At 46.7% G+C, this 26,988-nt stretch overlaps 1 protein-coding gene across 1 annotated transcript in view; it reads right to left on the reverse strand.

The window, feature by feature from the left end:
* The window catches only part of LOC115462184 (serine incorporator 4-like), a 68,475-nt gene extending 42,132 nt beyond the window's left edge, over nucleotides 1-26,343 (reverse strand). The window contains exons 1-6 of the mRNA XM_030192201.1: nucleotides 26,194-26,343; nucleotides 22,665-22,832; nucleotides 21,245-21,423; nucleotides 19,082-19,161; nucleotides 8,106-8,199; nucleotides 2,141-2,352 (exon numbers count right to left, since the gene is read on the reverse strand). Coding sequence (XP_030048061.1) covers nucleotides 2,141-2,352; nucleotides 8,106-8,199; nucleotides 19,082-19,161; nucleotides 21,245-21,423; nucleotides 22,665-22,832; nucleotides 26,194-26,343 — 883 coding nt within the window. The remainder of the gene's footprint in view (nucleotides 1-2,140; nucleotides 2,353-8,105; nucleotides 8,200-19,081; nucleotides 19,162-21,244; nucleotides 21,424-22,664; nucleotides 22,833-26,193) is intronic.
* Nucleotides 26,344-26,988: the final 645 nt, after the last annotated feature.

Genomic DNA, 26,988 nt, shown 5'->3' on the forward strand with positions numbered 1-26,988 from the left:
TTGTGATAGCACATATTGTTGCAGTCCACTTCTTTTTTTTATTCCTTTTATTCTTTTTATATTTTACATTTTATGAATGTTTCTTGATATTTTAATGCATTTGTTATGTGAAACCAAAAATGTGGATTTATTATGATTTAGGGCCCTGTCTACTAAGCCGTGCTGTAGGCACACTAGCGTTTTTAGCACTTGCTAATGCCAGAGATACCCATATATTCCTATGGATGCTTCTAGCGTTAGCGCGCATTCATTTTTAGCGTGCACTAAAAAAGCTAGCGCACCTTAGTAAACAGGACCCTCAGTATTTTCTTTTCACATACAGTTGTGTATATTGATCTCTGAGACAGGCGGCTGTGTCCGCCATAAAACGGCCCAGCTCTTGGGCCGTCGCCACCCAATCTCCGCTAAGATTCCGCATAACCATTAGCGGAAATTGGGTGGCGACACCGGTAATTGGGAAACAAAACGGGAGCTGGGCAGACTTCTACGGTCTACGCCCTGACCGTGACTGAATAGATAGGGATGGGCTGGAGTGTAAATTTTAAGGGGCTTCGACGTTAGCTTCAGAACTTAGTACAAGAACAGTGCTGGGCAGACTTCTACGGTCTGTGCCCTGAGAAAGGCAAGGACAAATCAAACTCGGGTATAAAGTATCACATACCATGTAAAATGAGTTTATCTTGTTGGGCAGACTGGATGGACCATACAGGTCTTTATCGGTCGTCATTTACTATGTTACTATGTTACTCTTTGGGGTTCTACATGGAATGTTGCTACTAATTGGGTTTCCAGAATCTTGTAACTCTTTAGGATTCCAGAATCTTCAGAACTTAGTACAAGAACAGTACTGGGCAGACTTCTACGGTCTGTGCCCTGAGAATGGCAAGGACAAATCAAACTCAGGTATACAAATAAAGTATCATATACCATGTAAATGAGTTTATCTTGTTGGGCAGACTGGATGGACCACTCAGGTCTTTATCTGCCATCATTTACTATGTTACTATACCTTCTCATTTTGGTGCTTGAATAAATCTGCTTTAAACTACATCTCCCTGGTGGATTGGTCATTGTGTCAACCTCTTCACCTGCTTTCGCTTCATTCTAGTATTCGAAATACTTAGTTCCCATTTTATAGAGTTGTCCCCCTAATGAGTTCTAGAAGGAGATGCAGTCTGTGCCCATTGACCAAGGCTGACACTACAATGGCTGGACTAAATTTGGGGCAGGAGGAGATCATTACATCTTATGTAGTTGTGAATGAAGATCCATGGTGCCATAGTTCTGTAGAGACCATTTCTGACTGAGATGAAATTCCAAAGGAGCAGGAGGAACTTCTGGCCCCAAACCAAACAAAAATAAATGCATTGGATTTGCAACCAACATCATCATGGATAAATTTGAAAAAATATTACTGACACAATTAAATTCACATGAATGTTAAGAGGGCATATTGGTCCTTTACTGGGAAGCATATGCCCTCAGTATAGCACAAGTGTATGAGCTCGTAGGGGGAGAATCCATATGGACCCAATGGATTGTGCCTGGGTCTTGGAAGGGTAATAAAATTTGGGCCATCCTCTGCGGGAGTACAGAACTCAAGTACACAGTCTTTGACACTAAGGAGAAGGAAGTGGACTTGAAGAAGTTGTGAGAGCAGGGCTCACATGGAAATCCTGATAAGATTCCTTTTGAAGAGCAGCATTTGCCATACTCCTTGATCTGCTGGGTTATCCTGATCAGTGTATTTTGGAAATGCGGAAAGTTGCAAACGAGCCAGAGAGTGTTCCAGAGTCTGTGGGCAGTGTCTCCAAATGAATTATTTTTGTGCATACCATGACAGTAATGAATCTCACTTCTAAGCCCTAGGGTATGTGAAGTATGCTGAGCTCAGTCTCTCAGATTTGTTGGTAATGCTCTGTGGAATAGCACATGTACTTTTTACTCGTGTGCAGGATGGGCAATAATCCAAGAACCCATTTTCATAGGTACAATGACATTTCCTCAGAGGGAAGGGCTTTCATTGTTGCTTTCTCAATAACCTTCAGATGCGCTGGAGTAAGAGTCCTAGTCTGGTAACATTTCTGGGCACAGTAATGCAAGCTTAGCCTTGGGCTACCCCAAAAAAACGTACACTTACTGACTCTTACACAGGGCCTGATGGAAATGAAGGACATGACCGTGCAAAGGCTGATGTTGACCATCAGTAGCCCCTTGTTCAGCAGGCAGCCAGCTGGATGGGTGTAATGGGTGTACAGGAAGAAGAAAGCTGAGGAGGCGAGACAATAAAACACGAGAGTGGCCAGTAGAACAGCTATATGCCACCGTTTGTCCTCGGATGCAACTGTCAGCCTGCGTGGAAAGCACATGGAGAAGAAGATTTAGTTAGTTAGTTAGTTAGTTATTTGCAGTGCTTTTTTTGTGCCGGTACGCAACAGTACGGCGTACCGGCACCTTTTTTTTTTGCTCCCCCCGCCCTGTGACGGACGCAGTACCAGCCCCCATTTCCGGCCGCTGCTGCTTCTCCTGTTGAGCAGCAGCGGCCGCTACATAAAGAAAAAGATTTTTAAAAAACTTCAAACCTGGCTAAAAACGCGGCACCCCGGCACTGTAGACAGCCATTAGGCATTGGCTGTTGCCCCGCAGCTGCTCCTCCTCTTGCCTCTACATCACTGCGCTCCTCCGGGGTCTTCCTCCAGGGGCAGTGACGTAGAGGCAAGAGGAGGAGCGGCTGCGGGGCAACAGCCAATGCCTAATGGCTGTCTACAGTGCCGGGGTGCCGCGTTTCAGCCAGGTTTGAAGTTTTTTTTTTTAATCTTCTTTTTCTTTGTGTAGCGGCCGCTGCTGCTCAACAGGAGAAGCAGCAGCGGCCGGAAATAGGGGCTGGTGCCGCGTGCGTCGCGACTTCACGCCGTTCGCGGGAAACTTGGCAGGGAGAGGGAAACCAACAGAGGGAAGGATTGGGGAGAGAGAGGGAAACCAACAGAGGGAAGGATTGGGGAGAGAGAGAAAGAGAGAGGGAAAACAACAGAGGGAAGGATTGGGGAGAGAAAGAGAGAGGGAAAACAACAGAGGGAAGGATTGGGGAGCGAGAGGGAAACCAACAGAGGGAAGGATTGGGGAGAGAGAGAAAGAGGGAAAACAACAGAGGGAAGGATTGGGGAGAGAGGGAAAACAACAGAGGGAAGGATTGGGGAGAGAGAGAAAGAGAGAGGGAAAACAACAGAGGGAAGGATTGGGGAGAGAGAAAGAGGGAAACAACAGAGGGAAGGATTGGGGGAGAAAGAGGGAAAACAACAGAGGGAAGGATTGGGGGAGAGAGAGGGGAAAAACAGATGGAGGAAGGGGGAGAGAGAGGGAAAAACACAGATGGAAGGATTGGGGAGAGAGGGAAAAACAGATGGAAGGATGAGGAAAGAGAGAGGGAAAACAGATGAAAGATGGGGAGAGAGAGGGGGAAAACAGATGGAAGGATGGGGAGAGAGAGAGAGGGAAAACAGATGGAAGGATGGGGAGAGAGAGAGGGAAAACGGAAGGATAGGGAGAGAAAGAGGGAAGACGCTGGATGGAAGAATGCAGAAAGAAATAGGGGAGACACTGGAAGGATGGGGAGAGAAAGCAGAGCTGCTGGATGGAAAAGGGGAATAGAGAAAGACTGGAGAATAAGAGGAAGGGGCATGGGGAGAACAAGGGTGAGGAAAAGATGAAAAGCCACAGGTAGATGAAGGAAATTAAAGAATGGATAGTAAGAATGAATTAAATCTGGACAGAGAGAGAGCCTGAAAAATATTGAAGAAAGCAAAGAAAAAGGAGACAAAAATGACAAATGGCTCAGAAGAGTTAAGCGAAAATAAAGGAAAGCAGAATCACAGACTGGGACCAATATGGAAAGAAAAACAGTCACCAGACAACAAAGGTAGAAAAAAATCATTTTATTTTCATTTTAGTGTTTGTAATATGTCCAATTTGAGAAATTACATTGGCTGTCTTATTTTGCACTGGGTATACTACTACTACTACTTAGCAAATCACGTTATTTTTTTCTCCTATAGTACTGTAATATTTTCAATGATGTCTGTTTATATGCGCCATGGCTGGTATAGGGGGTGTGGTTAATGTGGGTGTGGCTATCATAGGGGTGACCCCGCCCATAATGAGTACCGGCACCTTTTTTTCTACAAAAAAAGCACTGGTTATTTGTGACATTTATATCCCACGTTATCCCAAAAAAGCCTTCTTCAGGGGTCAGCCTCTACGACAGCCTCAGGGTCCTGCAAAACCAGGGTCCCAGAGGAAATTTTGGGGGGGGCCAGACCCCCGTGGTCCCACGTAGCTACGCCACTGCTCGCACCAATTCCAGAGCCTTCCCTCTGATGTAACTTCCTGCTTCCACATAGGCAGGAAGCATCAAACAGAAGGTTCCTGAGTTGGTGCAAGCAGGCTGTATGACTCGCTGCTCCCTGCCACCAACTGCTAGAGACAAGAAAACGTACTCCATTCTTGCACAAATTAAGCTGGCCCAACTCCCGCGGCACACCTGGGGATCAGCTGCGGCACACCAATGTGCAACGGAACACTGGCTGAAAAACCCTGCTAAAAACCGTGCCTAACTTTAAGCGTGGTTTACAGAATAGTGCTTTTACAGCACCAATTTTTTTGGGCACCATATATAGAATTCACCCCTACGTGTTTAAAATAATGTTGCAAGGATTAGCCTTGATGTTATGCTATTAGATTCTTTTTGCTGTTGATGGTATTATTGTTGGATATATTTGTATATGGTTAAATTCTTCTGAGTGTGTAATAAATGTGCTGTTTAAAGCTTACACATAGATGATCTTGCTGACTTCTCTTTATAGCACCATCCCTATGAAGAAAACATTTTTACTATTGTAAAGAAGGGGGATGCAGTAACAGTTAATGCGTTGTACAGTCAACACACAGCTGTATCATGTTAGAGATGTTGCAATGAAGAAATCCTAAAAGGATAAGATGTAATCTGAAAAATGCTGACTGCTGCCCTTTACACCTTATCTTCTCCCCCTTCACATGCCATCTGTAACACACAGATGCAAACATAAACAGTACAGAGGTCTGTAAGTTGTTAGAGCAAAGAGTAGGGATGAACTGACAGTGCTCTGGCCACCGGGGCAGTGAAAGTGCTCTGGCGCCCCTCTGGCTGCTGCCCACTGTCCGCTGGTCCCCCCCCCCCCCCCCCACGGCCGCTGCACGGTGGCCCCCCCTACCGCGACAGCTGCCACCCCCTGCCACACACCACAGTCCCCCAAGCCTACTTAGAATGGCCCTGGTGGTCTAGTGGCTTCTTCGGGGGCAGGAAAGAACCCCACTCTTTCCTGACCACTACCGCTATTCTGCCCGGCACCACCGTAAAATGGCGGCCAAGACTTCCTGCAGTAGTCTCGCGGGTCTTGACTCGCAAGACTGCCACAGGGAAGCTCGGCAGCCATTTTTAAAACATGTCAGCGCCGGGATAAATAGGGCCCTTCAAGATAGGACCGTGGGGGGAGGGGAGGTTATAGTGTGTGTCGGAGGCAGCAGGCAACCGGGCAGAGCCTCTGGGCCCCCTAGGACCTCTGGGCCCTCGGGTACTGGCCGGTTGCCCAAATGGTCTGTCCTCCCCTGGCAACCAGCAATTTAATGGGGCAATATATATAATGGGAATCCTTGATACAGCTGAACTGCTTGAGTTAAATACGATGAGGGAATCTGATATATTGTTTACAAAAGAAAGAAAGCAAACTGTTTGATTGTTTCTCTTATATAGGAATGCAGCTTTGGAATGCATTACCACTTGATGTGAAAAAATAAGTGATCTAATCAGCTTTCAGAAATCACTGAAGGCCTATCTCTTCAATAGAACAACGACCCTTCACTTGAACTTTAGTAAATTACTGTTTTAATTGTTATTTCATTATTGATTTCGTTATACCCAATGCTTTATCTCACTATATTACTCATATTCTTGTGTAATTTATTAATTGTATCTTTACTCAGTTATGGCAATAGCCAGGGCGGAATATTGTAAGCCACATTGAGCCTGCAAATAGGTGGGAAAATGTGGGATACAAATGCAACAAATAAATAAATGTTTTTTTTCTATAAACAAGAGATATAAAAGTTAAAACAATATTATTAAAAAATGGATTAAAGATGATTTGCTAGTAATAAAGAGGCCCTTTTACTAAGCTGCACTAAAAAGTGGCCAGGGCTATCCCCAACCTTTCCATGTGCTGAGGCCACTTTCAGCGTGGCGGTAAAATGGCCCCATTTTCCATTATTCCCATTAATGGCCATTAGCGTGTGAGCACTTACCGACGCTTAGGGCCCTGTTTACTAAGGTACGCTAGCATTTTTAGCGTGTGCACAAAATTACCACGCGCTGTGTAGGTGCCCATAGAAATATTGTGGGTGCCTACACAGTTAGTGCGCGCTAATGGTTAGCACACGCTAAAAGCACTAACGCGCCTCTAGCGCGGCTTAGAAAACGGGGCCCTTATTTTCTAGGCAGTAAGGGCTGGTGCGCTAACCACGCACTAATCAGTTAGCACACAGCAATGTAGCTGCACTAATCGATTAGCGCAGAGCATGCATACTCTTCATCCCCAGACACGCCCCAGCGCTAAAAAGTATATTCTATACTTTAGCATGTGGGAAGCGCACGCCGATCCCAAAAGTACTGTGCACAGAAGCATAGTCAGGTTGTGACGCCAGGGGCAGCGGAGAATGGACTACATAGGTGCACGAGCGCCGAGCGCACTTCATAGGCACGACGGACTGCCTGAAAAATAGGCGTCAACGCCATCAGAAGTCCGTTTGGGGGAGCGGTGGCTCCTCTGGCATCCCACCTAACTACACCTCTGACTGCGCACCCCGCAGTAGCGCTTTTTAACCTGCATAAGCATGAATTAGTGCTTACCACAGCTTAGTGAAAGGGCCCCAGAGTCTTTTACTGAGCTCACCATCTGAAGAGCTGCTTAAAAAAAAAACGTATCTTTGGTGGGATGTTTGAAATAGCTACTACTAAATGGTAGTGACATCAGCCATTGTTGATTCTTTGTTACGGTATAAGAAACATATCTGCGAGTGAGAGACAGAGCATAGAAAACCAGTGCAGGGAAATCTATAAGGAAGGCAATGCACATACTGAGAATCTAATGGGAGCTGCAGCAGGGGCATAGCCAGACAGCCAATTTTGGGTGGGCCTGAATTCAAGGTGGGTGGGCACGGAATTCATGCCCCCTGTCCCTGCTCTGCTTTGCTCCGCTCTTCATCCCTCCCTCCACCTGCAAGTCCACAATACTAAATACCTGAGCAGGACGGGATCTACAAACCCCACCAGCTGAAGATTTCCTCCTGCTCAAGCCCTTCCAAAAGGCAGCCAACGGCACTTTCCTCAAGCTGATGCCACAGCCAGCAGGCTGTGAATGCATGAAAACTAAGCATAGCAGAGGGGCTGGTTTTGGTGTCAGCTCGAGGCAAGTGCTGCCAGCTGCCGTTGGAAAGAGCACCTGCTGCCTGAGGAGGAGGAAATCTTCAGCTGGCGGGGTTTGAAGATCTCTGTCAGCCATAGCAAGAGTGCCACAATTTTGGGTGGGCCTGAGTCCAATAGGGTGGGCCCTGACCCACCCAGGCCCACTCATGGCTACACTGCTGCAGAAATGCATGTCGGTGTAAAATTGTTTCTGGACATGTTTCTGACTGTTTTCTGATTTACTGAATTGATTATATCCATTATGTTACACTTGTTGTTTATGTAACCAATTGTTTATCTCCTCTTGAATAGCGCTTTCCATGATGTAATATTGTAAGCCACATTGAGCCTGCAAAAAGGTGGGAAAATGTGGGATACAAATGCAACAAATAAATAAATAAACAATGAAGGCACAATGATGGTACAAGGTGTCAACGCTCTCTGGATGACACAAAAGAATCAGGAACCAGAGGACCAGGATGTTGTGATGACAAACGCAAAATTTAACAGGTTCAGAAATGCAGGTGAAGGTGCACATTAAAACTACACAAAAGTGCAAAATAGACAAAGCAAAAACAAGTAGTAAAAATGGAAGACAAGAAAAAAAACTTACCAGCTTTTATTCCAGGTGTGAGCGAAAGCTGTGATTAGCAGCAGCTGGATGAAGACAAAGGCAAATCCACCACAGACGCCCACGTAGTGCCACACTGGGGAAAGAGAGTCCCGTCAATGGCCACGGACACAAGAGACAGAAAGAAGAACTTAAGAGGGTTGACCCCACAGTCACTTGGGTTTCCAGAATATTCACAATGGAAGTGCATGAAATGAATTTTCTGGTTGTGAGATCACAGGACAGGTGCGGGGAGCCTTGCATAAGTACACATGATGAGCACCCGAAGTTTCTGTTATATAGTGGGTGAAGGTAGGAAGCTTCCAGCATCAATACAGAGTCCCAGTGAGCACATAGCTAGTGTTCAGTGCTGTGCAAAAAAAATGTCACTTAAATACACCTTCAGCTTGTTGAGGTTACTACTGTTAGCTAAGGAAAGCTTTGTAGCACTCCCCCCTTAAACAGAAAAATGTATCTACTCCCCCATCTATTCTCTTAAAATGTATTTTTCTACCTCCACTAACTAACTTTATAAGCCACATCAAACCAAACATGTTTGGAAATTGTGGGATATAAATGCTGCTATAAATAAATCTTCTTCTTATATAATAATTCTCACCTTCAACATTCTAATGTGCCTGGGACCGTGCCTCCCTCGGATGTGGTCTGCTAGGCAGTTTAGAATGCACTGACATCAGTGATGTCACTGACAGCTGATTCCTAGGCAAGGGGAGGAGTAGGGAAACACGCGGCGCGTGTTTCCCTAATCCTCCCCCTGCCTGGGAAACAGCTGTCAATGCCCCCCTCTCGGTGCAACACCCAAGCCCCTGCTCTGCAAAACCGCAAGCCAGCTCTCAGTGCCCCCCCCCAGGCGCAACACCCAAGCCCCTACCCTCCCTCGACGAATCACCCAAGACCCTCCCCCCAGCGCTTTACCAAAGCCCCTACCCCCCCCCCCCCCACCCCCCAGCGGGCACATCAACCCCCTCGCCACCCACAGCTGCCAATACTAACGCTGTCCGGCTGCTGCTGCTGCTTCTCCTGTGGAGCAGCAGCGGTCGGTACAAAAAGAAAAAAGCCAAAAAAAAAATTTTAACCTGAAACGTGGCTCCGTAGACAGCCATCTGGCATTGGCTGTCGTCTCTGCAGCCGCTCCTCCTCTCCCCTCCACGTCACTGCCCCTGCAGGAAGACCCCGGAGGAGCGCAGCGACATCAGAGGGGACAGAAGGAGCGGCTTCAGAGACGACAGCCAATGCCAGATGGCTGTCTACGGAGCCGTGTTTCAGGTTTAAAATCTTTTTTGGCTTTTTTCTTTTTGTACCGGCCGCTGCTTCTCAACAGGAGACGCAGCAGCGGCCAGACAGCGTTAGTATTGGCAGCTGCGGGTGGCGAGGGGGTTGATGTGCCCGAAGGGGGGGTAGGGGCTTGGGTGATGCGCCGAGGGGGGAGGGGAGGGTCGCTGGACATGGGTGGCTGCAGGGGGGGCAGGGAAGAGGGAGGTGGGGAGGGGGTCCTGAGACCAGATGGGTGGCTGCAGGGGAGGGCAGGGGAGACAGAAGGGACGCTGCAGGGGGGGCAGGGGGAGAGGAAGGTCGCTGGACATGGGTGGCTGCAGGGGGGGCAGAGGAGAGAAGAGGGCCGCTGCATGTGCATGGCTGCAGGGGGAGAGGAGGGTTGGTGGGGAGGGGGTCCTGAGACCAGATGGGTGGCTGCAGGGGGGGCAGGAGGGACACTGCGGGGGGGATTACCTTGCTAGCGCCCGTTTCATTGCCTACCAAAACGGGCCTTTTATACTAGTAAAATATAAATCAAGAAAAATGTGCATTACACAAAAGCAGAACTATATGTAATTCAGCACCTGAGTAGGTGCTTTGTCAACAAGCATTTTTGCAGCCCCAGCCCCCAGCAGCGTACCTAACTTATATGGCACCTGGAGCGGGGTGGGGCAGGGTGTGGTGAAGCACACCCCCCTCCCCGGGCAGTGCACACTCCCTCCTCCAAGCATGGGGGTGCAAGCAGCAGGCATGCGCTGTCAACTCTGCCGGTCCCCTACCCCCTCAGATGTCAACTTCCTGTTCCAGGGCACAGGGCAGGCAAAGCCAACAGTGCGCGCCTACTCCACACCCTCCCCCTCGCTGCGGGCACCCTGAGCGGACCGCCCCCACCGCCCCGCTCTAGGTATACTAGAGCCAGCCCCCATCCTCAGAGATGCCAAGTTACCCAGTTCCAGCTAGAGATTTTGGAAAAGTCCTGGATTTCTGACCACTCCATCCTAGTGCATTAGTTGGACTTTTAGCACTGATTTCAATGGGCGGGATCAAGCACTACAAATCCCACACTGCTTCGGGATGTAATTTCAAAACCAGGACGGGCCAAAAAGTCTCCAACCTGGAACTGAGTAACTTGCCATCTACTACTACTACTTATCATTTCTATAGCGCTACTAGACGTACGCAGCGCTGTACACTTGAACATGAAGAGACAGTCCCTGCTCGACAGAGCTTACAATCTAATTAGGACAGACAAACAGGACAAACAAGAGATAAGGACAAAGTGTAGCAAGATTCCGGAATCTCAAAGTGTACCAAGATTCCGGAATCCCAGAGACTACTACTACTACTTAGCATTTCTATAGCGCTACTAGACGTACGCAGCGCTGTACACTTGAGCATGAAGAGACAGTCCCTGCTCGACAGAGCTTACAATCTAATTAGGCCAGGCAAACAGGACAAACAAGAGATAAGGGAATATAAAAGTGAGGGTGCCCATGCTCATCATTCTTTCCACCTTCTCCACTCTGATTCCCAGTCCACTTTCACATTTCCTCTGACACCTACTCACACTTTCATTTAAGTTTCCCCCACCCCACCTCTTATTATGTCCCAGCCCAAATGAAAGGCATCTAATGTTAAAGTTACTTTACTACAGAGCTGGGTTAATGAACCAACATCATTAAGATAAACTGGATAAATGATTTTAAGTATGTCCAGACAATTGATTTCCTTATAGTATATAAAGAAATGCTGCCTCCTAGAGAGCAAGGTGTACAATAACAGCTCAAAGCACAGAGAAATAAAAAACTGAAGGTAAAATGTAGCTAGCTGGCCTTTCATGTACTCCTTCATCCTGTTTTCCATCACATGAAAAATATTTAGGGCCTCTTTTACCAAGCTGCAGCAAAAGGGGGCCTGCGCTGGCTTTGGTGCTTGTTTTTGACGTGCGCTGAGGCCCCCTTTTACCGCAGCAGGTAAAAGGTAGGTCTTTCATTTTTTTTAGGAAATAGCCATGCAGTCAATTCGGGGGGAGCCTTTAACGCCACCCATTCAGGTGGCGGTAAGGGCTCCCGCGCTAACCTGGCAGTAACCGGGCAGCACACAACACTGCCTGATTATCGCCGGGTACACACCGGCGCTAGAAAAAGAAATATATTTTTGTAGCGCCAGATATAATGGCACGCTGGGGGTGGGAACTACCGCCGGGCTGCTGTGGTAGCCCAATGGTACTTCCTTTTTAGCAAGCGGTAAGCTCCTTCCTCCTGTGGGTGCCACCTTTGAAATGTCAGTGCCCTTCCCTGCCCGGTGCATCCTGGGATGTGCTGGGCAGGGCTTCCCTACCATATAAGGTAGAAACTCCCTTATATGTTAGGGAAGCCCCGCCCAGCACATCCCAGCGTGCCCAAGGCAGGGCAGGGTGACGCCATTTTGAAGGTAGCGCTTGCAGGAGGAGAGAGTGCTACTCCATCCTCTAGCTTACAGGTGTGGAAGAGGTCAGGGGCTTTGGGGGAGCACTAGGCCACCTTGGCTGGTGGAGTGGGGGCTACTAGGATCACACTGGACCACCAGGGATTTGATCTTTATTGCAACCTCCAGCCCTGTGTTGTGGGGGTTTGGGGGGCTACGAGGGTCACACTGGACCACCAGGGACTTTATCTTTTTTGCAGAGGGGGTGCCTGGAGGTCCACCGGACTTCCAGCCCCTTTTGTGTATGTGTGGGGGCCCTGTGAGCATGCGAATGCATGCTGGACAGGGTCTCCCCTTTCCTCCCCAATGCCCATGCAAACCCTAACGCCTGGTCTGAGCTGGTGTAGGGTTTGCATGGGCATTGGGGAGGAATAGGTAATGCCCTGTTTAGCATGCATTTGCATGCTCATTGTGTTCAGAGCCGGCAAGCTCGTTATTACAAGCGCTCGCCGGCTCTGATCATCAGGCAGGAGCAAAAGCGGGCACTAGTACGGCACTATCGGCCTCTAATGCCCACATTTGTTTTTTATCATCTACCTCTTAGTGCACGTTATAGAATAGTGCCAGTTCCAGGCATAGCTTCATTGTTAAATTAATAACCAATAATTAGCTGTAAACGGTGTTAATTGGTACCAATCTTTAGTTACACATGTAACCGCTCTGATGCCCAGATTTGAGAATCCTAAAGCAAAACAGAACTAATCCCAATATATCTAATCGTTGAATCAGGTACTAAGCCTATCAATGTCTAAATTTGTGAAAGGAGTATAGGAGAATTCAGTATAGCTGCGCCTGCAGCCGAGCATAAGTTGCAGTGAACCAAGCCGATAAACAGCTCACTTGATTGCTCTGTTCATCACCTCTCTCCTTTAATTTACTCCAATTTTATATGTGAATTTTTTTCGGTGACATTTTATACATCTGTAACTAAATATACCAATAATGGGTTTCTAAAATAGTACGAGAATCACCCTCAAGTTCAAATGAGAAGTCATTATTCAAAACTTCTCCACATTAGAAAATGACATGGGGTTGGGGACCTGCAGTAACAGCAGGGATGGAGACGGGGACAGAGAACGCAGGGATGGGGTGGGGACAGGGCCCGTGGGGGCAGAGCGGGGATGGGGACAGAGCCCATGGGGACAAACTTTGTCCCCATGTCATTTTCTATTTTGAAGCTTGTTAATGAACTGAACTGTTATTTATGTTTGAGTGATGCAGATGACAATATTTTGAATTTTTGGAAAAACAAGCAAACAAGAAGACATTTTCTATTGCAGGAAGGACTGTGGAAGACAGGAGAGCTAGATTGAATCTTGAGATTTTTGATGAGATTGTTGATGAGATTGTTGATGACTTATTCATCCACAGATTAAAAATTCATAACAGTGCTTCATAGGGCTTACTTCTCCCCAGCTAGGTCATACAGAGCAGGTTGTATTTTGTACCCCTGGACATTTTAACAGGGTGGATTAGATTCCTTGGGGTAATAGAAGTCAGCTATTGTTGGAGTTGGAATGATAGAGGGTGGTGGTGGTGGGGTTTATTATAGTTGTTCATTGTTATTATTGTTTTCTATTTGTGATTTATAAACAACAGTTGCACAGCATATTGTTCCTTTTTATACTTTAATAAAAAGATTTAAATATAAAGTCATAAGTATTTGAGGCTTCTGCAGATGAGGATAGAGCCCAGGGAGATGGGGCGGGGATGGGGACAGAACCATCGGGGACAGGGTGGGGACGGAGACAGGGCCTGCGGGGACGGGATGGAGACTGAGACAGACCCCACAAGGATGGGGTGGGTACAGAGACAGAACTCATGGGTACGGAGAAAGGACAGAGACAAACTTTGTCCCCATGTCATTCTCTAGCCCAGATGCTCATAACTCTGGTGCTGTTCAGTATAACGCCGGAAAAATATCACCACAACAGTGCTGCAACACAGTTCCCTAATGCTCGGTGCTAATGACATGCAAATTTAGGTGCACTGTCAGCGCTGAGCATTAGGGAGCCATTTTGAAAATAGGGGAAGGATATTGTTGAGAAAGACCGATACCTGATGGAATGGAATATGCGTATTCTTTTCCAGGATTATAGAAGCACACCTGGAGGGGCATAATCGAACGCAAACGCCCATCTCCATGTGCGTCTATGTCCGAAAACGGGTACGTGAAGAAGCGGGACAGACCGTATGTTTGAAAAAAATGGGCATCCATCTTTTGTTTCGAAAATACGGTTTGGACGAACCAAATGTCATGGATTTGGTCCTTTCTGAACTGGGTGGTTTTGGGGTTTTTTTGCGATAATGGAAAATAAAAACGTCCAGCTCAGAAACGTCCTAATCCAAGCCATTTGGTCGTGGGAGGGACAAATGTACAACACTGCCATAGCTCTTAGGGGTGAAGGGGGCAACTACATGTGGGTACAGTGGGTTTCAGAGGCCTCCCATTTACCACCACAAGTGTTACAGGTGGGGGGGGGGGGGGGGATGGGCCTGGGTCTGCCTGCCTGAAGTGCACTGCAGTACCCACTAAAAGTGCTCCAGGGACAGGACTTGTTGCTGCTGTATAACCTTGGCACAGCAGTTGACACCTGAAGACTAATCTCGCTGAAAACGTCCTTTATTTGAATAAGCACCTTTACTCACAGTTAACTGCAGATCAGAGGTTGTGCCCCACTGGCAACGAGTCTCGCTGGTACTGAGATTAGCAGTAGGTCCGAGCTGGCAGAATGGTGTACAATGCCCTCTTTCAGCAACATTCAAGGTAAGAACTAAGTGCTATAACGTGGCTAACACATGAACAGGATCTAAAACTGGCTTACAAAAATGGCCACTACCTCATGGACTACCGGAAACAAAACAGGGCACACTCTGACCCAGTAAGCAGAGGGAAAAGCACCATGGGAGTGTAGCCTACCAACTACCAACATCGTGAGCATTTAACACAAGCTAGTGGAATCACGGAGCCCAATGCCCTACACCCACCACAATGCATTGCTGATGTGACTCTGCAGTGCCCTTAACAGAAAAGGTGTCACACTCACCCGAGACCCACATCAGAACCAGGGAAAGGCTGTCAGACAGGGCCGTGCCGATGCGGTAAGCGAGGTAAGCGCCGCAGGGGGGCGCCCACCTCTGGAGGGCGCCGCCGCGGTGCTTACCCTCGCCCCGCCGAGGCCTTTAAATCTTTTGGTCGCCCCGGGTGTCACCAGAAAGGGGGGTGCCGCCGCTCCCGCTGCTCTTCATCCTGGCACCCCCCCCCCCCCCCGCACCAGCCCTTTAAATTTATTTGCCGACGCGGTAGCGAGCGCAGCACCTCGTGTGGAAGTAAAGGAAGCGGATCCGATCATCTCATTGGGCCTTCCCTCACTGTCCCGCCCTCCTCTGACGCAACTTCCTATTTCCTCTAGGGCGGGACAGTGAAGGAAGGCCCAATGAGATGATCGGATTCGCTTCTTTACTTCCACACGAGGTGCTGCGCTCGCTATCGCGTCGGCAATTTCTTTTTAAAGACGGGTGGCAGGGAGAAGACGAGGCAGGGTGAGGGTGGGGACAGATGGGGTGACCGTGAAGGTGGGGGAGGACTCGGATAGCAGAAGGGATTGGGTGGGAGACAGATGGGGTGAGGGGGACTCGGATGGGCAGAAGGGACTGGGTGGGAGCCAGATGGGGTGAGGGGGACTCGGATGGGCAGAAGGGACTGGGTGGGAGACAGAGGGGTGAGGGTGGGGGGCACTTGGATAGCAGAAAGGACTGGGTGGGAGCCAGATGGGGTGAGGGGGACTCGGATGGGCAGAAGGGACTGGGTGGGAGACAGATGGGGTGAGGGTGGGGGGCACTTGGATAGCAGAAGGGACTGGGTGGGAGCCAGATGGGGTGAGGGGGACTCGGATGGGCAGAAGGGACTGGGTGGGAGACAGATGGGGTGAGGGTGGGGGGCACTTGGATAGCAGAAGGGACTGGGTGGGAGCCAGATGGGGTGAGGGGGACTCGGATGGGCAGAAGGGACTGGGTGGGAGACAGATGGGGTGAGGGTGGGGGGCACTTGGATAGCAGAAGGGACTGGGTGGGAGCCAGATGGGGTGAGGGGGACTCGGATGGGCAGAAGGGACTGGGTGGGAGACAGATGGGGTGAGGGTGGGGGGCACTTGGATAGCAGAAGGGACTAGGTGGGAGACAGATGGGGTGAGGGGGACTCGGATGGGCAGAAGGGACTGGGTGGGAGACATATGATGGGGTGAGGGTGCGGGGCACTTGGATAGCAGAAGGGACTGGGTGGGAGACAGATGGGGTGAGGGGGACTCGGATGGGCAGAAGGGACTGGGTGGGAGACAGATGATGGGGTGAGGGTGGGGGCACTTGGATAGCAGAAGGGACTGGGTGGGAGACAGATGGGGTGAGGGGGACTCGGATGGGCAGAAGGGACTGGGTGGGAGACAGATGGGAGAAGGGGCATGGAGCTGGAACTGGGGTCTGAAAAGTGAGCAGGAGGGAGAATGGGGTCATGCCTGGGGCAGGGGTGGATGGGAGAATCAATGGATCTGGAACTAGGGGCAGCCGCAGGTGGGAACTGGGAGCCGAAAAGAGGGGGCAGTGAGAGAGGGGGATAGATCCTGGATGGAATGGGGAGTGAGAGGGAGGGCAGACCCTGAATGGATGGGAGGGGGAAAGAGAGAGGGCAAATGGTGAATCGAAGGAGCAGAGAGAAAGGGCAGACAGTGGATAGAAGGGAGTGAAAGAGCAGACAGTGGATGGAAGGGGGCAGAGATAGAGGGCAAATGCTAGAGGAAAGGAGAGAGAGAGGGCAGATGGTGGATGGAAGGGGGAGAGAGAGATGGCAGACTGGGGCAGATGGTGGATGGAAGGAGCAGAAATAGAGGGCAGATGTGGATGGAAGGGACATTAGAGAGGGCAGACACTTGAGAGCAGAGAGAGAGCGAAGACAGATGCTGGATGGAAGACGGTGAAAAGAAGATAAGGAAAGCAGAAACCAAAGACAACAAACTGTAAATATATATTTTTATTATTTTGCTTTAGGATATAGTATTTTAGCTGTGTTAATAAATGTTTATAAATAGAACATGTAAATAAGGTAATCTTTTATTGGACTAATTTTAATACATTTTGACTTAACTTTCAGAGAACAAAACCCCCTTCCTCAGATCAGGATAGGATACTGTAACAGCACTATACTGTATTGACCTGAGGAAGGAGATTTTGGCCTCTGGAAGCTAAATGTATTAGTCCAATAAAATGGTATTATTTTATTTTCTGTATTTGTTTTATTTCTATTTGTTAATTTGTAAAGTGGTGATTGGTATTTGTTAGTTTTTTCAAATTTACATCTGCTGTCTTTATATTTTGCACAGTACTAGGGGACATTTTCTGTTTCTGTGGTGTTGCATTGTATGCAGAGTCTGGCATCGGGGGTTCAGTTTAATTTTTGTCTAAATAGAAAGTTTATGATTACTTATCCTATAGTGGATTTGGGTGTATCTGTGTTTGAAAAAGACATGGCTTTCAGTTGGCATTGACTGTGCAGGATCTACGATCTGTACTATTCTGTCTGGTTTCGTTTTACAATAGGTGAATTGATGTTCTAGTGCTCACTGTAGTGTTTAAGATGCTTTCCTTTTCCTTGTGTAACTCGTAGAAATGACTGCTTATGGTATGGTAAAATTGCTCTATAGGTCGTGAGTGTTTTGTATTCTCGGTATGCCTAGTACTGGATTGGGGGGGGGGGGGGGTGTTAAACAATGACCGGCCCCGGGTGTCAACTACCCTAGCTACGCCACTGCTGCCGACGTCTCCCTTCCCTTGCACTCGTTGGTTCCCTCAGTGTCCCGCCTTCTTCTGACGTCAGAAGAAGGCGGACACTGAGGGAACCAATAGCGCAAAGGGAAGGGAGACGTCGGCAGCGCTCCGCTTTCACTGACGCTGCTGCGACCGGAAGTAAAAGATTTAAAGGCCCCAGGGTGCGGAGGGAAGGGCAGAGAGGCATGGATGGGAGGGCAGGGCCCAGGGAGAGGACAAATTGCTGGAAGGGAAGGGGAGGGGAGAGAGGATTGCTGGCTATGGATGGAGGAGGGAAGGGCAGAGAGGGACAAGGATGGACATGGGGGCCCAGGGAGAGGACAAATTGCTGGAAATGGAGGGGAGGGGAGAGAGGAGGATTGCTGGGTATGGATGGAGGAGGGAAGGGCAGAGAGGGACAAGAATGGACATGGATGGGAGGGCAGGACCCAGGGAGAGAGGAGAAATTGCTGGAAATGGATATAGAGCAAGAAATGAAGAAGAAAGGAGAAAAGTAAAAAAATAAATGGAAAGGAAGCCCTGGAAATGGAGTTAAGAGGACATATAGCAGCAGAATCAGATACTGGACCAGCATGATTGAAAAAAGAAAGTCACCAGACAACAAAGGTAGAAAAAAATTATTTTATTTTCATTTTAGCGTTTGGAATATGTCCACTTTGAGAATTTACATCTGCTATCTTAGCAAAACACAATGTATAGCAATTTGTTTCTAAGAATATTGCTGACAATTCCTTTCAGTATGGCAAGTGGTGAGCGATCATTTTCATGGGGGGGGGGGGGGGGGCGCCAACTGATAGTCTGCAGGGGGGCGCCAGAGACCCTAGGCACGGCCCTGCTGTCAGAGGATAGAACACATTCTGCTGTCATGGATGTGGGTACGGCATTTGAGGCTGGCATACAGGCTTGGAAAAAAAGTTTTAAAGTGGGGTTTTTTTTTGGTGGGAGGGGGTTGGTGACCACTGGGGGAGACAGGGCAGGTGATCCCCAATTCTGGTCAGTTGGGGCACTTTTTGGGGACTTGTTCATGAAAAAAAAGGATCCAAAAAAAGTGACCCAAAATCGCGGTAAAAACACCTTTTTTTTCGATTATCAGCTAAAGACGCCCATCTCTCCTCGGCCGATAACCAAGCCCCAGTCCCGCCTTTGCCACACCTCCGACACGCCCCCGTCAACTTTATTCGTTCCTGCGACGGAGTGCAGTTGAAGACGCCCAAAATCGGCTTTCGATTATACCGATTTGGGCACCCGCGAGAGAAAGACGTCTATCTCCCGATTTAGGTCGGAATATGGGCGTTTTTCTCTATCGATTATAAGGTGGATAGGCTCTCTCTCTCTCTCTCTCTCTCTCTCTGGCTGTACATCTATTCTTGTATTTATTTAGTCTCTTTTATTTTCTGCTTATTATTATTATTTTTTTTTACCTTTGATGAAGTTATCACCAGGGATGAAGAATGCTGCAGTACACATTCCAGCCAGAATGAGGAATTTCAGGAGCCAGAACCTAGGACAAGTAAACAAGTCAGTAAAGAAAAAGTTTGGGCCCAGGAGCATAACAGGTAGTGTCTCATTTAAACTAAGGAGCATAAGTCTGAAAGTAAAAAGCAAATACCTGTATGTTCCAGGCCTAGACGAGAAGGGGCACATGTTCAATGGAACTTCACAACTTTGTAAAATATTTTCTAGTTCAATCCACATGCCAGCTCTTCCACCCTACCCACTCCCCCTCAGGTAGCTGGGCTGAGAGAGATGCTGTTCACAGTCCATAGGATGATAGGAATACGATAGAAATCATGGTCATTGCTGAAGGGTGACACCTAGTGGTCGGAGCTAGTGCCCATGATGACAGGATTCTGGAGCAAGCCCTGATGCATGGTTCCTGGCCCAGGACTTTGGCTCTGATAACTGGACTACAGTTTAAAGGAGGTATAACTAGGGAGGGGGAGGGGGAGAGGAAGAATATCCATAGGTAGTTGCAAATGAAAGCCCTTGTTCCAACTGAGCAGACAATATAAAGGAGCAGGAGGAAACAGCCAGGTCGAAAATGTTTTCAGTGGGGTCTGACTGGCATTTGTACACTCATACTTTTCTGCCCAGAACCCAGCTTACCCAGGTACATATGTCTGAATATCATCCTTTGGCAATTCTACAGCTGAAAACCTCCATTTAGACACCCACAAGAATGTTCAATAGGATCCTATTCTATAATGACACCTGGGCTCCCAGTTTCCATTATAGAATCCTAGCCTAACCCAGTATCGGCACACCTAACATTTACGAGCCCGCGGTTACAGCAGCCATAGAGCTGACAGAAGTGCAGGTACATAATGTGGCAGAGATGGGCAGAACTTACAGTATTCTGTACAGTAAGTTACGCATGTAACTTGGAGCCCTGTTCATATTCCACTCATGTACATACCCTCCTTGTATTCACTGCTATGTAAGTTAGGTGCGCTGCTGCAGAACAGCACGTAGACACCCATCTGGCACTTTGGAGGTACGTGTAAGTATTCCGTACACTTACTCATGCTGCTGCTGGTATGTGTAAGTATTCAGTACACCTGCTCATGCTGCTGCTAGTACATGTAGTATTCAGTACACTTACTCATGCTGTTGCTACTACATGTAAGTATTCCATACACTTATGCTGCTGCTGGTACATGTAAGTATTCAGTACACTTACTCATGCTGCTGCTAGTACATGTAGTATTCAATACACTTACTCATGCTGCTGCTGGTACGTGTAAGTATTCAGTACACTTACTCATGCTGCTGCTAGTACATATAAGTATTCAGTACACTTACTCATGCTGCTGCTAATACGTGCAAGTATTCGTTATACTTACTCATGCTGCTGCTGGTATGTGTAAGTATTCAGTACACTTACTCATGCTGTTGCTACTACATGTAAGTATTCCATACACTTATGCTGCTGCTGGTACATGTAAGTATTCAGTACACTTACTCATGCTGCTGCTAGTACTCTAGACATTTACATACACAAGAGGCATCTATGGATTACAGAATTTTCCTTCACGTGTACACTTACATAGTGTTGAATGATAGCATGCTACAACGTGCATGTATTTCCTGAATTTAAGAACACAGGCCTCGGAAAGGCCTCTTTCTATGTAGCCAACAGCCCACATATTCTAAAAAGAGGCCTGTGCTCTCTGGAGCTAAATGTATTTATTTACTTGGGGCCCTGTTTACTAAGCAGCACTAAGGGCACATTAGCATTTTTAGCGCTCGCTAATGATTATCACGTGCTAAATACTAAGTTGCCCATAAGAACATATAGGAGACTCTAGCGTTTAGTGCGCGCCAAGAACGGTAGCGTGGCTTAGTAAACAGGGCCATTGGACACACCTTTTTCAGAAGTCCTTGTCCCTGGAGGGCTCACAGTCTAATTTTATATCTGACTTGCCCAACATGTGAAACCCAGTGCTCTAATCACTAGGCTTCTCCTTCACTCCAAACGTTCACCACAAGAAATAAGCACTTAACTGGAACTGGCTGTTATAGGAAGGTTAACTCTGTTCTTACTAGTGTAAAATTGAGAATATGCCTTTCCATGGGGTTCTTACCCGTTATGGAGCCCAGCTCGGAAGTCCTGAGTAGATTTCACATTCACGAGGAAGACAGCTTGAAGGAAGAAGAAGCAGGCCGTTCCAAAACAAACTCTGTACACAGCCGAATACCCCACCAGCACATCGCATTCTGGCCCACCAGGCAGGTGTGCACACAGGGAAGAATACAAAGGCACCTGCGTTTTGGAACAGCACAGATATAAAAATGTAAGTGCTAGAGCAGGGGTGGGCAACCTGCCGCCTGCCATTGAATTCTATATGGCCTGCAAGATCATGGGAAGTATACATAGAAAAAGGCTCACGCAAACATCATTAACCACTGTATTGGTGATTTTAAATACTGTATTTTGTAAATATTTTCAGAATAGTGGCAGAGATCTCATTAAACTTCCAAAGTAATGACAAAATTATACGTTAACAGATCATTTTGGTAATAATTTATGTTCATTTACTCATCAGATTGAGTTTTGTTGGCAGTGAATTATACAGCAAATTTGTTAATTTTCTGTCTGCAGCCCACGAGGGATAGTACTGACTTTCATGCAGCCCCCCCCCCCCCCCCCCCCCCATCTATAAAGGTTGCTATCCCTGTGCCAGAGGGAGTCTGCTGTCCAGTCGAAAGATCAATCGAATTCTCTTTTCATCTTTGTTCTCTGATCCTACCATGATAAATTCATATAAATGTCTCGTCTATCTGGTATGCATTGTTAGAGTATAAAGGAACCCCTGGACAGAAAGAACATGGGAAGTGAAGCAATGGTAGATACAGTGAGGTCCCCAGTAGGGATTTAGACCAGGGCTGCTGTTAGGGGATGGGAAACAAGGCAATTGACTGAGCTCCCATGCCACAGGGAACCTCAAACCTGCCTCATGCTAAAAAAATTAAGAAAAATGAAAAATTGATTTGGTAGGAGGGGGTCTAGTCAATGAGTACACGAGGACACCAATGGGCAATACCCTAATATTGGGTTGTACGAAGTTGCACAGAAGCCCGGGTGATTTTATGAGACCTTTTTCTCCCCCTCAGATCAAATCTACACATTGTTGTGAACTTCTATCATAGTTGTCAAGCAATTGCTTATTGGCGCTAGATCAGTATCGTGTTATATATATTGAAGGTTTTCATGCTGAAAGAGGCATAGGCTGCAGGGGGGATATTGGAGCCCCCTCTCCAGTTTCTGTCCTGGGGCCCTGAATGTCTAACACCAGTCCTGATTTATACTGCAGAGCTAGAGTAATGATGGAAGTCCTGGATGAGCTCAGAAGAGGGAGTTCTCCTCTTGCTCCTGGTTGATTCAGCTTTTTCCTCCTTAATGTTTCGATGGTGATTGGAGTAACTCCACTCTTCAGAGACAGGTAACTATCATCCCCTTTCTAGGACAGTCCCTTTCACTTCTGTTTTCTTGATGCCACTCACATGTTCCTTAACAACTTCTTCCACAGATCGGGATAGCATAAGACAGCAGACTGTGGAGGCCAAGATGTGGAAAAGAGTGTACAAGAGTCGTGTTGCTATGGAGACTCGGATATCAGGACAGATGAAGCCGCAGAAAGAATAGGGTGCTGGACCACAGCAGCAGCACATCTAAGAGGAAGAAGAAGGGGAATTCTTTTTTTTTTTTTAAAGAGAAAACTGAAAGTTAAATGAGAAACTCAGAGCAACTAAGGCTTTATGGAGGCAATTCCATAACTGGGCACCCCCATTTATTTATTGCTTCTTGACTGGGATATATTAACCACCTTTATGAAGAAATTCGCCCTAGGCAGGTAAGTGTACATGTGTGCAAAGAAGTGGCAGCAAAGCGACGCGCAAGTGTCATAGCATGTAAATTCAAGGGGCAGAGCATGGGTGAGACATAGGTATGTTTCCCACTTACATGCATGTGTTCCTGGCACCTGCATTTATGCCAGGTCTACGGCTGGTATAACTGTGGCATGTACTAACTCAGCAAAAAATGAATGAATAATGTGCACCAATTATATATATATATATATATATATCAAACATATAAACGGCGAGTGACCGTACTCACTCGCAAATGCGCAGTAGAGACCTTCTCTGCCCCGTCCCCACGTCAATACGTGATGACGGGGGGGCGGAACACAGAGGGTCTGTACTGCGCATTGCTGAGGGAGGGACACCACCGTCTAACGCTCCCCCCACCCGAGTCGCCACCGCCACCCACCTTCTACCCGGTCGGGCCCTCGCTCCACTATTGAAACAGCGAGGGTCCGGGAACGCAGCACTGAGCTCTGCTGAGCTGCCGACATCGCCCTTCCTTCTTCTTCTTCTCTGCCTCTGTCCCGCCCTCGACGACGTTACGTCACACGAGGGCGGGACAGGCAGAGAAGAAGGAAGGCCGACGTCGGCAGCTCAGCAGAGCTCAGTGCTGCGTTCCCGGACCCTCGCTGTTTCAATAGCGGAGCGAGGGCCCGGCCGGGTGGAAGGTGGGTGGTGACGGCTCGGTGGGGGGGGCGCGAACTTGGAGGGGGAGGGGCAGCGGCGAACTCGGCGGTGGGGGCGGGCCTTTCAACCCCCCCTTCCTATAATAGCCCGTTTTTACGGGCTCAAAGTCTAGTATATATATAAAACTCCTAAAAATTCCCAAAGTGGAGGAAATTATGTTATGATAACAGCATAACAATAATAAAATGCCCAAATATAAACATAAATACAGTCAATGAGGTGAACCTGGAAATGGGAAATTGAAACCTAGTAATAGGACTAACACGAAACAGTGTGAGAAATATAAACATCTAACAGGGAACAATCATATAACAGAAATATGATAAATGTCAGTATAATACAACAATACCATGACAGAAAGCATAAATATAATACAATGTCAGTATAATACCAATGAAACACCTAATAAGCACAAATTAGAACTTTCAAATAACATAGATATGATGCTAATGCTATTCCTACAATACAATGAAACATCTTACTAGGTAGCCAAGGGGCCAAGTGCAGATCATATAGATGGTGACAAGATGGGTTTAGGAACCACCCATCCTCTAGAATTGGGCACCCAGGTTCCAGTTTAGAATACTCTCTTATCTATCTATATGCTCCATCTTTGCTTACAATGCTGACTATTAAAATGTTTTATTGTGTATTGTGTTGGCATTGTAGTGTAGCATACTATACCATGCCTTGTATTGATGTTTGAATGTTTTTGCTGCTGTAATTGTCTATTGCTTATGTTTGACTTCTTCTTGCTGTACACCGCCTTGAGTGAATTCCTTCAAAAAGGTGGTAAGTAAATCCTAATAAATAAATAAATACATATTATAAGCTGGCATCAGCACCCTACAAAACCATGGGGCATTCATTCAATCATCCACATTAGTTATTCACTAAGAGCCCTGTTTACTAAGCTGTGCTAGAGGTGTGCTAGCGTTTTTAGTGCACGCTAAACATTAGCACTCGCTAACCGTGTAGATTCCCATAATATTCTTATGGGCGTCTACACAGTTAGCGCATGCTAATTTTTAGCATGAGTTAAAAACGCTAGTGCACCTTAGTAAACAGGGCTTTAATTCAGCAAAAAATGAAGGAATAATGTACACCAACAATATAATACTCATAAAAATTCCAAAAGTGGAGGAAAAGATGGTGCCCATGGAAGGGAAGGGGAGAGAAGAGAGACAGGAGGAGATGGTACCCAGGGAATGGAAGAGATCTGAAAAGGAATAAGAAAAATGGATGAAAGTTGAATGTGAAAGATGGATATAGGGCAGGATGAGAGGCGAAAAAAAAAAGAAATAGTGAATAGACAGGACGCCCTGGAAGCAGAGTTCAGAGCACAGAACTGTGCTGGGAGCATAGGGAAACAGAACCAGAGACAGGGAACAAGATGATTGGAAAGATAAAATCACCAGACACAAGAGTATAGTAAATGATTTTATTTTTAGTTTAGTAATTGAAATATGTCAGTTTTGAGAATTTATATCTGCTATCTATATATCACACTGTATAGGAGGAAATGTGAAAGAGACACTTTATGCAATTAATCATGCAAATAAGAAGTTTAGTCGATGTACAGCCCCAGTTATTTCCAGTACCTGCCAGTGGAGAGTTTGAGTGGCTGTCACTGAGGTGACTCAAAATATTATTATGTACTATGTATCGTTAAATAATTTCTGGTTTTTAAAAGAGAGAGAATGTAATCAGATGTATTATTTCTAACTAAAACCTGGATAATAAGTATGTTCTCAATGAAATGAATTGACTATACGCCGTATTTGGTCTTGAGGGAGCCAACCAGATGATCAATGTGGAATAATGAACTAGATGAGTAATATCTGGGGATAATCAGGTTAATACCATGTTTTCTTTTTTTCTGTTTACTGTTTAATTGATCTCCTTGTCTTATTTCACTCTCCCTATTTTTCTTCACTTTGTGGTCTAAGAAAGAGAAAGATTGTATATAATCCATATATCTAGTTGGGATTGTTTTCTTCTTATCTTGTATTAATGTGCAATCATCTCTGTATTACTGTTTGCAAGTGACCCTTGTAAAATGAAAAATTATAAATAAATGATTTAAAAGAAAAATTTTATTATGTACATTGTACTTCACTTCTGAAGTATAATTGTGCATTCCTGCTGTTGTATGTTTTATAGATGAATAAAAATAATGTTTAAAAACTATGTTGGGTGATGTATCTAAATTCCATTTTATTATACATTGCTCTGTTTCTGTTATGAAAAGTTTGTGAAATCATGGTCGTAGATGGGATTGTGGTAGTGTGAGTACATGTGCATGTGGCAGGTTTTTGCCCCTTTAGAATTGTCAATCCTAGTCATATCACATGGAGGGGGGAACCATCTATTCACGTCCCCACCCCCACCCCCACCCCACCCCCTGAAACAAGTGAGTCACCAGCCATCTATGAGCAAGCCTGCATTCTCCTACGTATTCCAAGAGGTGTGTTCTTACCTGGTAAGAGACAGTGTTAATGAAGTCCACCCACAGTTTATTACCCCTCCGGGCCTTACCGATAGACTTCTCCAGGAGCATAAACCAGATAAATAAGTGATTAACCAGAACTCCTACTCCCACTTGAGTATCGAAATCCTGGGTCACCATGGGAGCTCATTCACATCACAGCCTTTGCGCTGCCATCCAGGTCTGGCAAGATTTTGAGTCTGCCTCAGGTTTTACAGCTGGAATATTTCACAACTGTTCGAATTTCTTCTTAATATAATGGGTTTATAATGAGAAAAAAAGAGACAGAATGTCACAGTGAAAAGTTAGTGGTGATATCTGTGCACTCTCGGTAAGCCTTCCAGCCATCGAATGAAAAATGCAGGGAGGTGACATCATCAAAGCCTGGATTATAAAGTACGAACACTTTGAAACTGTTCATGTGTTTTGATGCACTAGATTAGAAGATTGAGCTGGTTTGTTTCTGCCTTCTCATTCTCAGAAACACTATGCTCTTCGCTTTCCTTAGCAGGAGAATGATTAGTCTCAGTTCCCCTTGCTGATTCCAATCAGTAAAATGCCATCTTTTGCTTTAAATCCCTCATCATACCATCATGGCCGAGCCATTAAATACCACCACTGAGTTCTTGCTTCTCAGTCACTGGATGGATTGGTTCAGATTGTCCTTTCATTTCCCACTTTCGGTGCTGGTATGAAGCAACTGAGATGATGACCACAAGAGCTCCTGAGCATCCAAATTTCAAACTGTATACCTCACTAGCAGCTTATCAGACGTTTAACATATCT

This window comes from Microcaecilia unicolor, chromosome 1, assembly GCF_901765095.1.
Source record: "Microcaecilia unicolor chromosome 1, aMicUni1.1, whole genome shotgun sequence".
In the NCBI taxonomy this organism is placed as follows: Eukaryota; Metazoa; Chordata; class Amphibia; order Gymnophiona; family Siphonopidae; genus Microcaecilia; species Microcaecilia unicolor.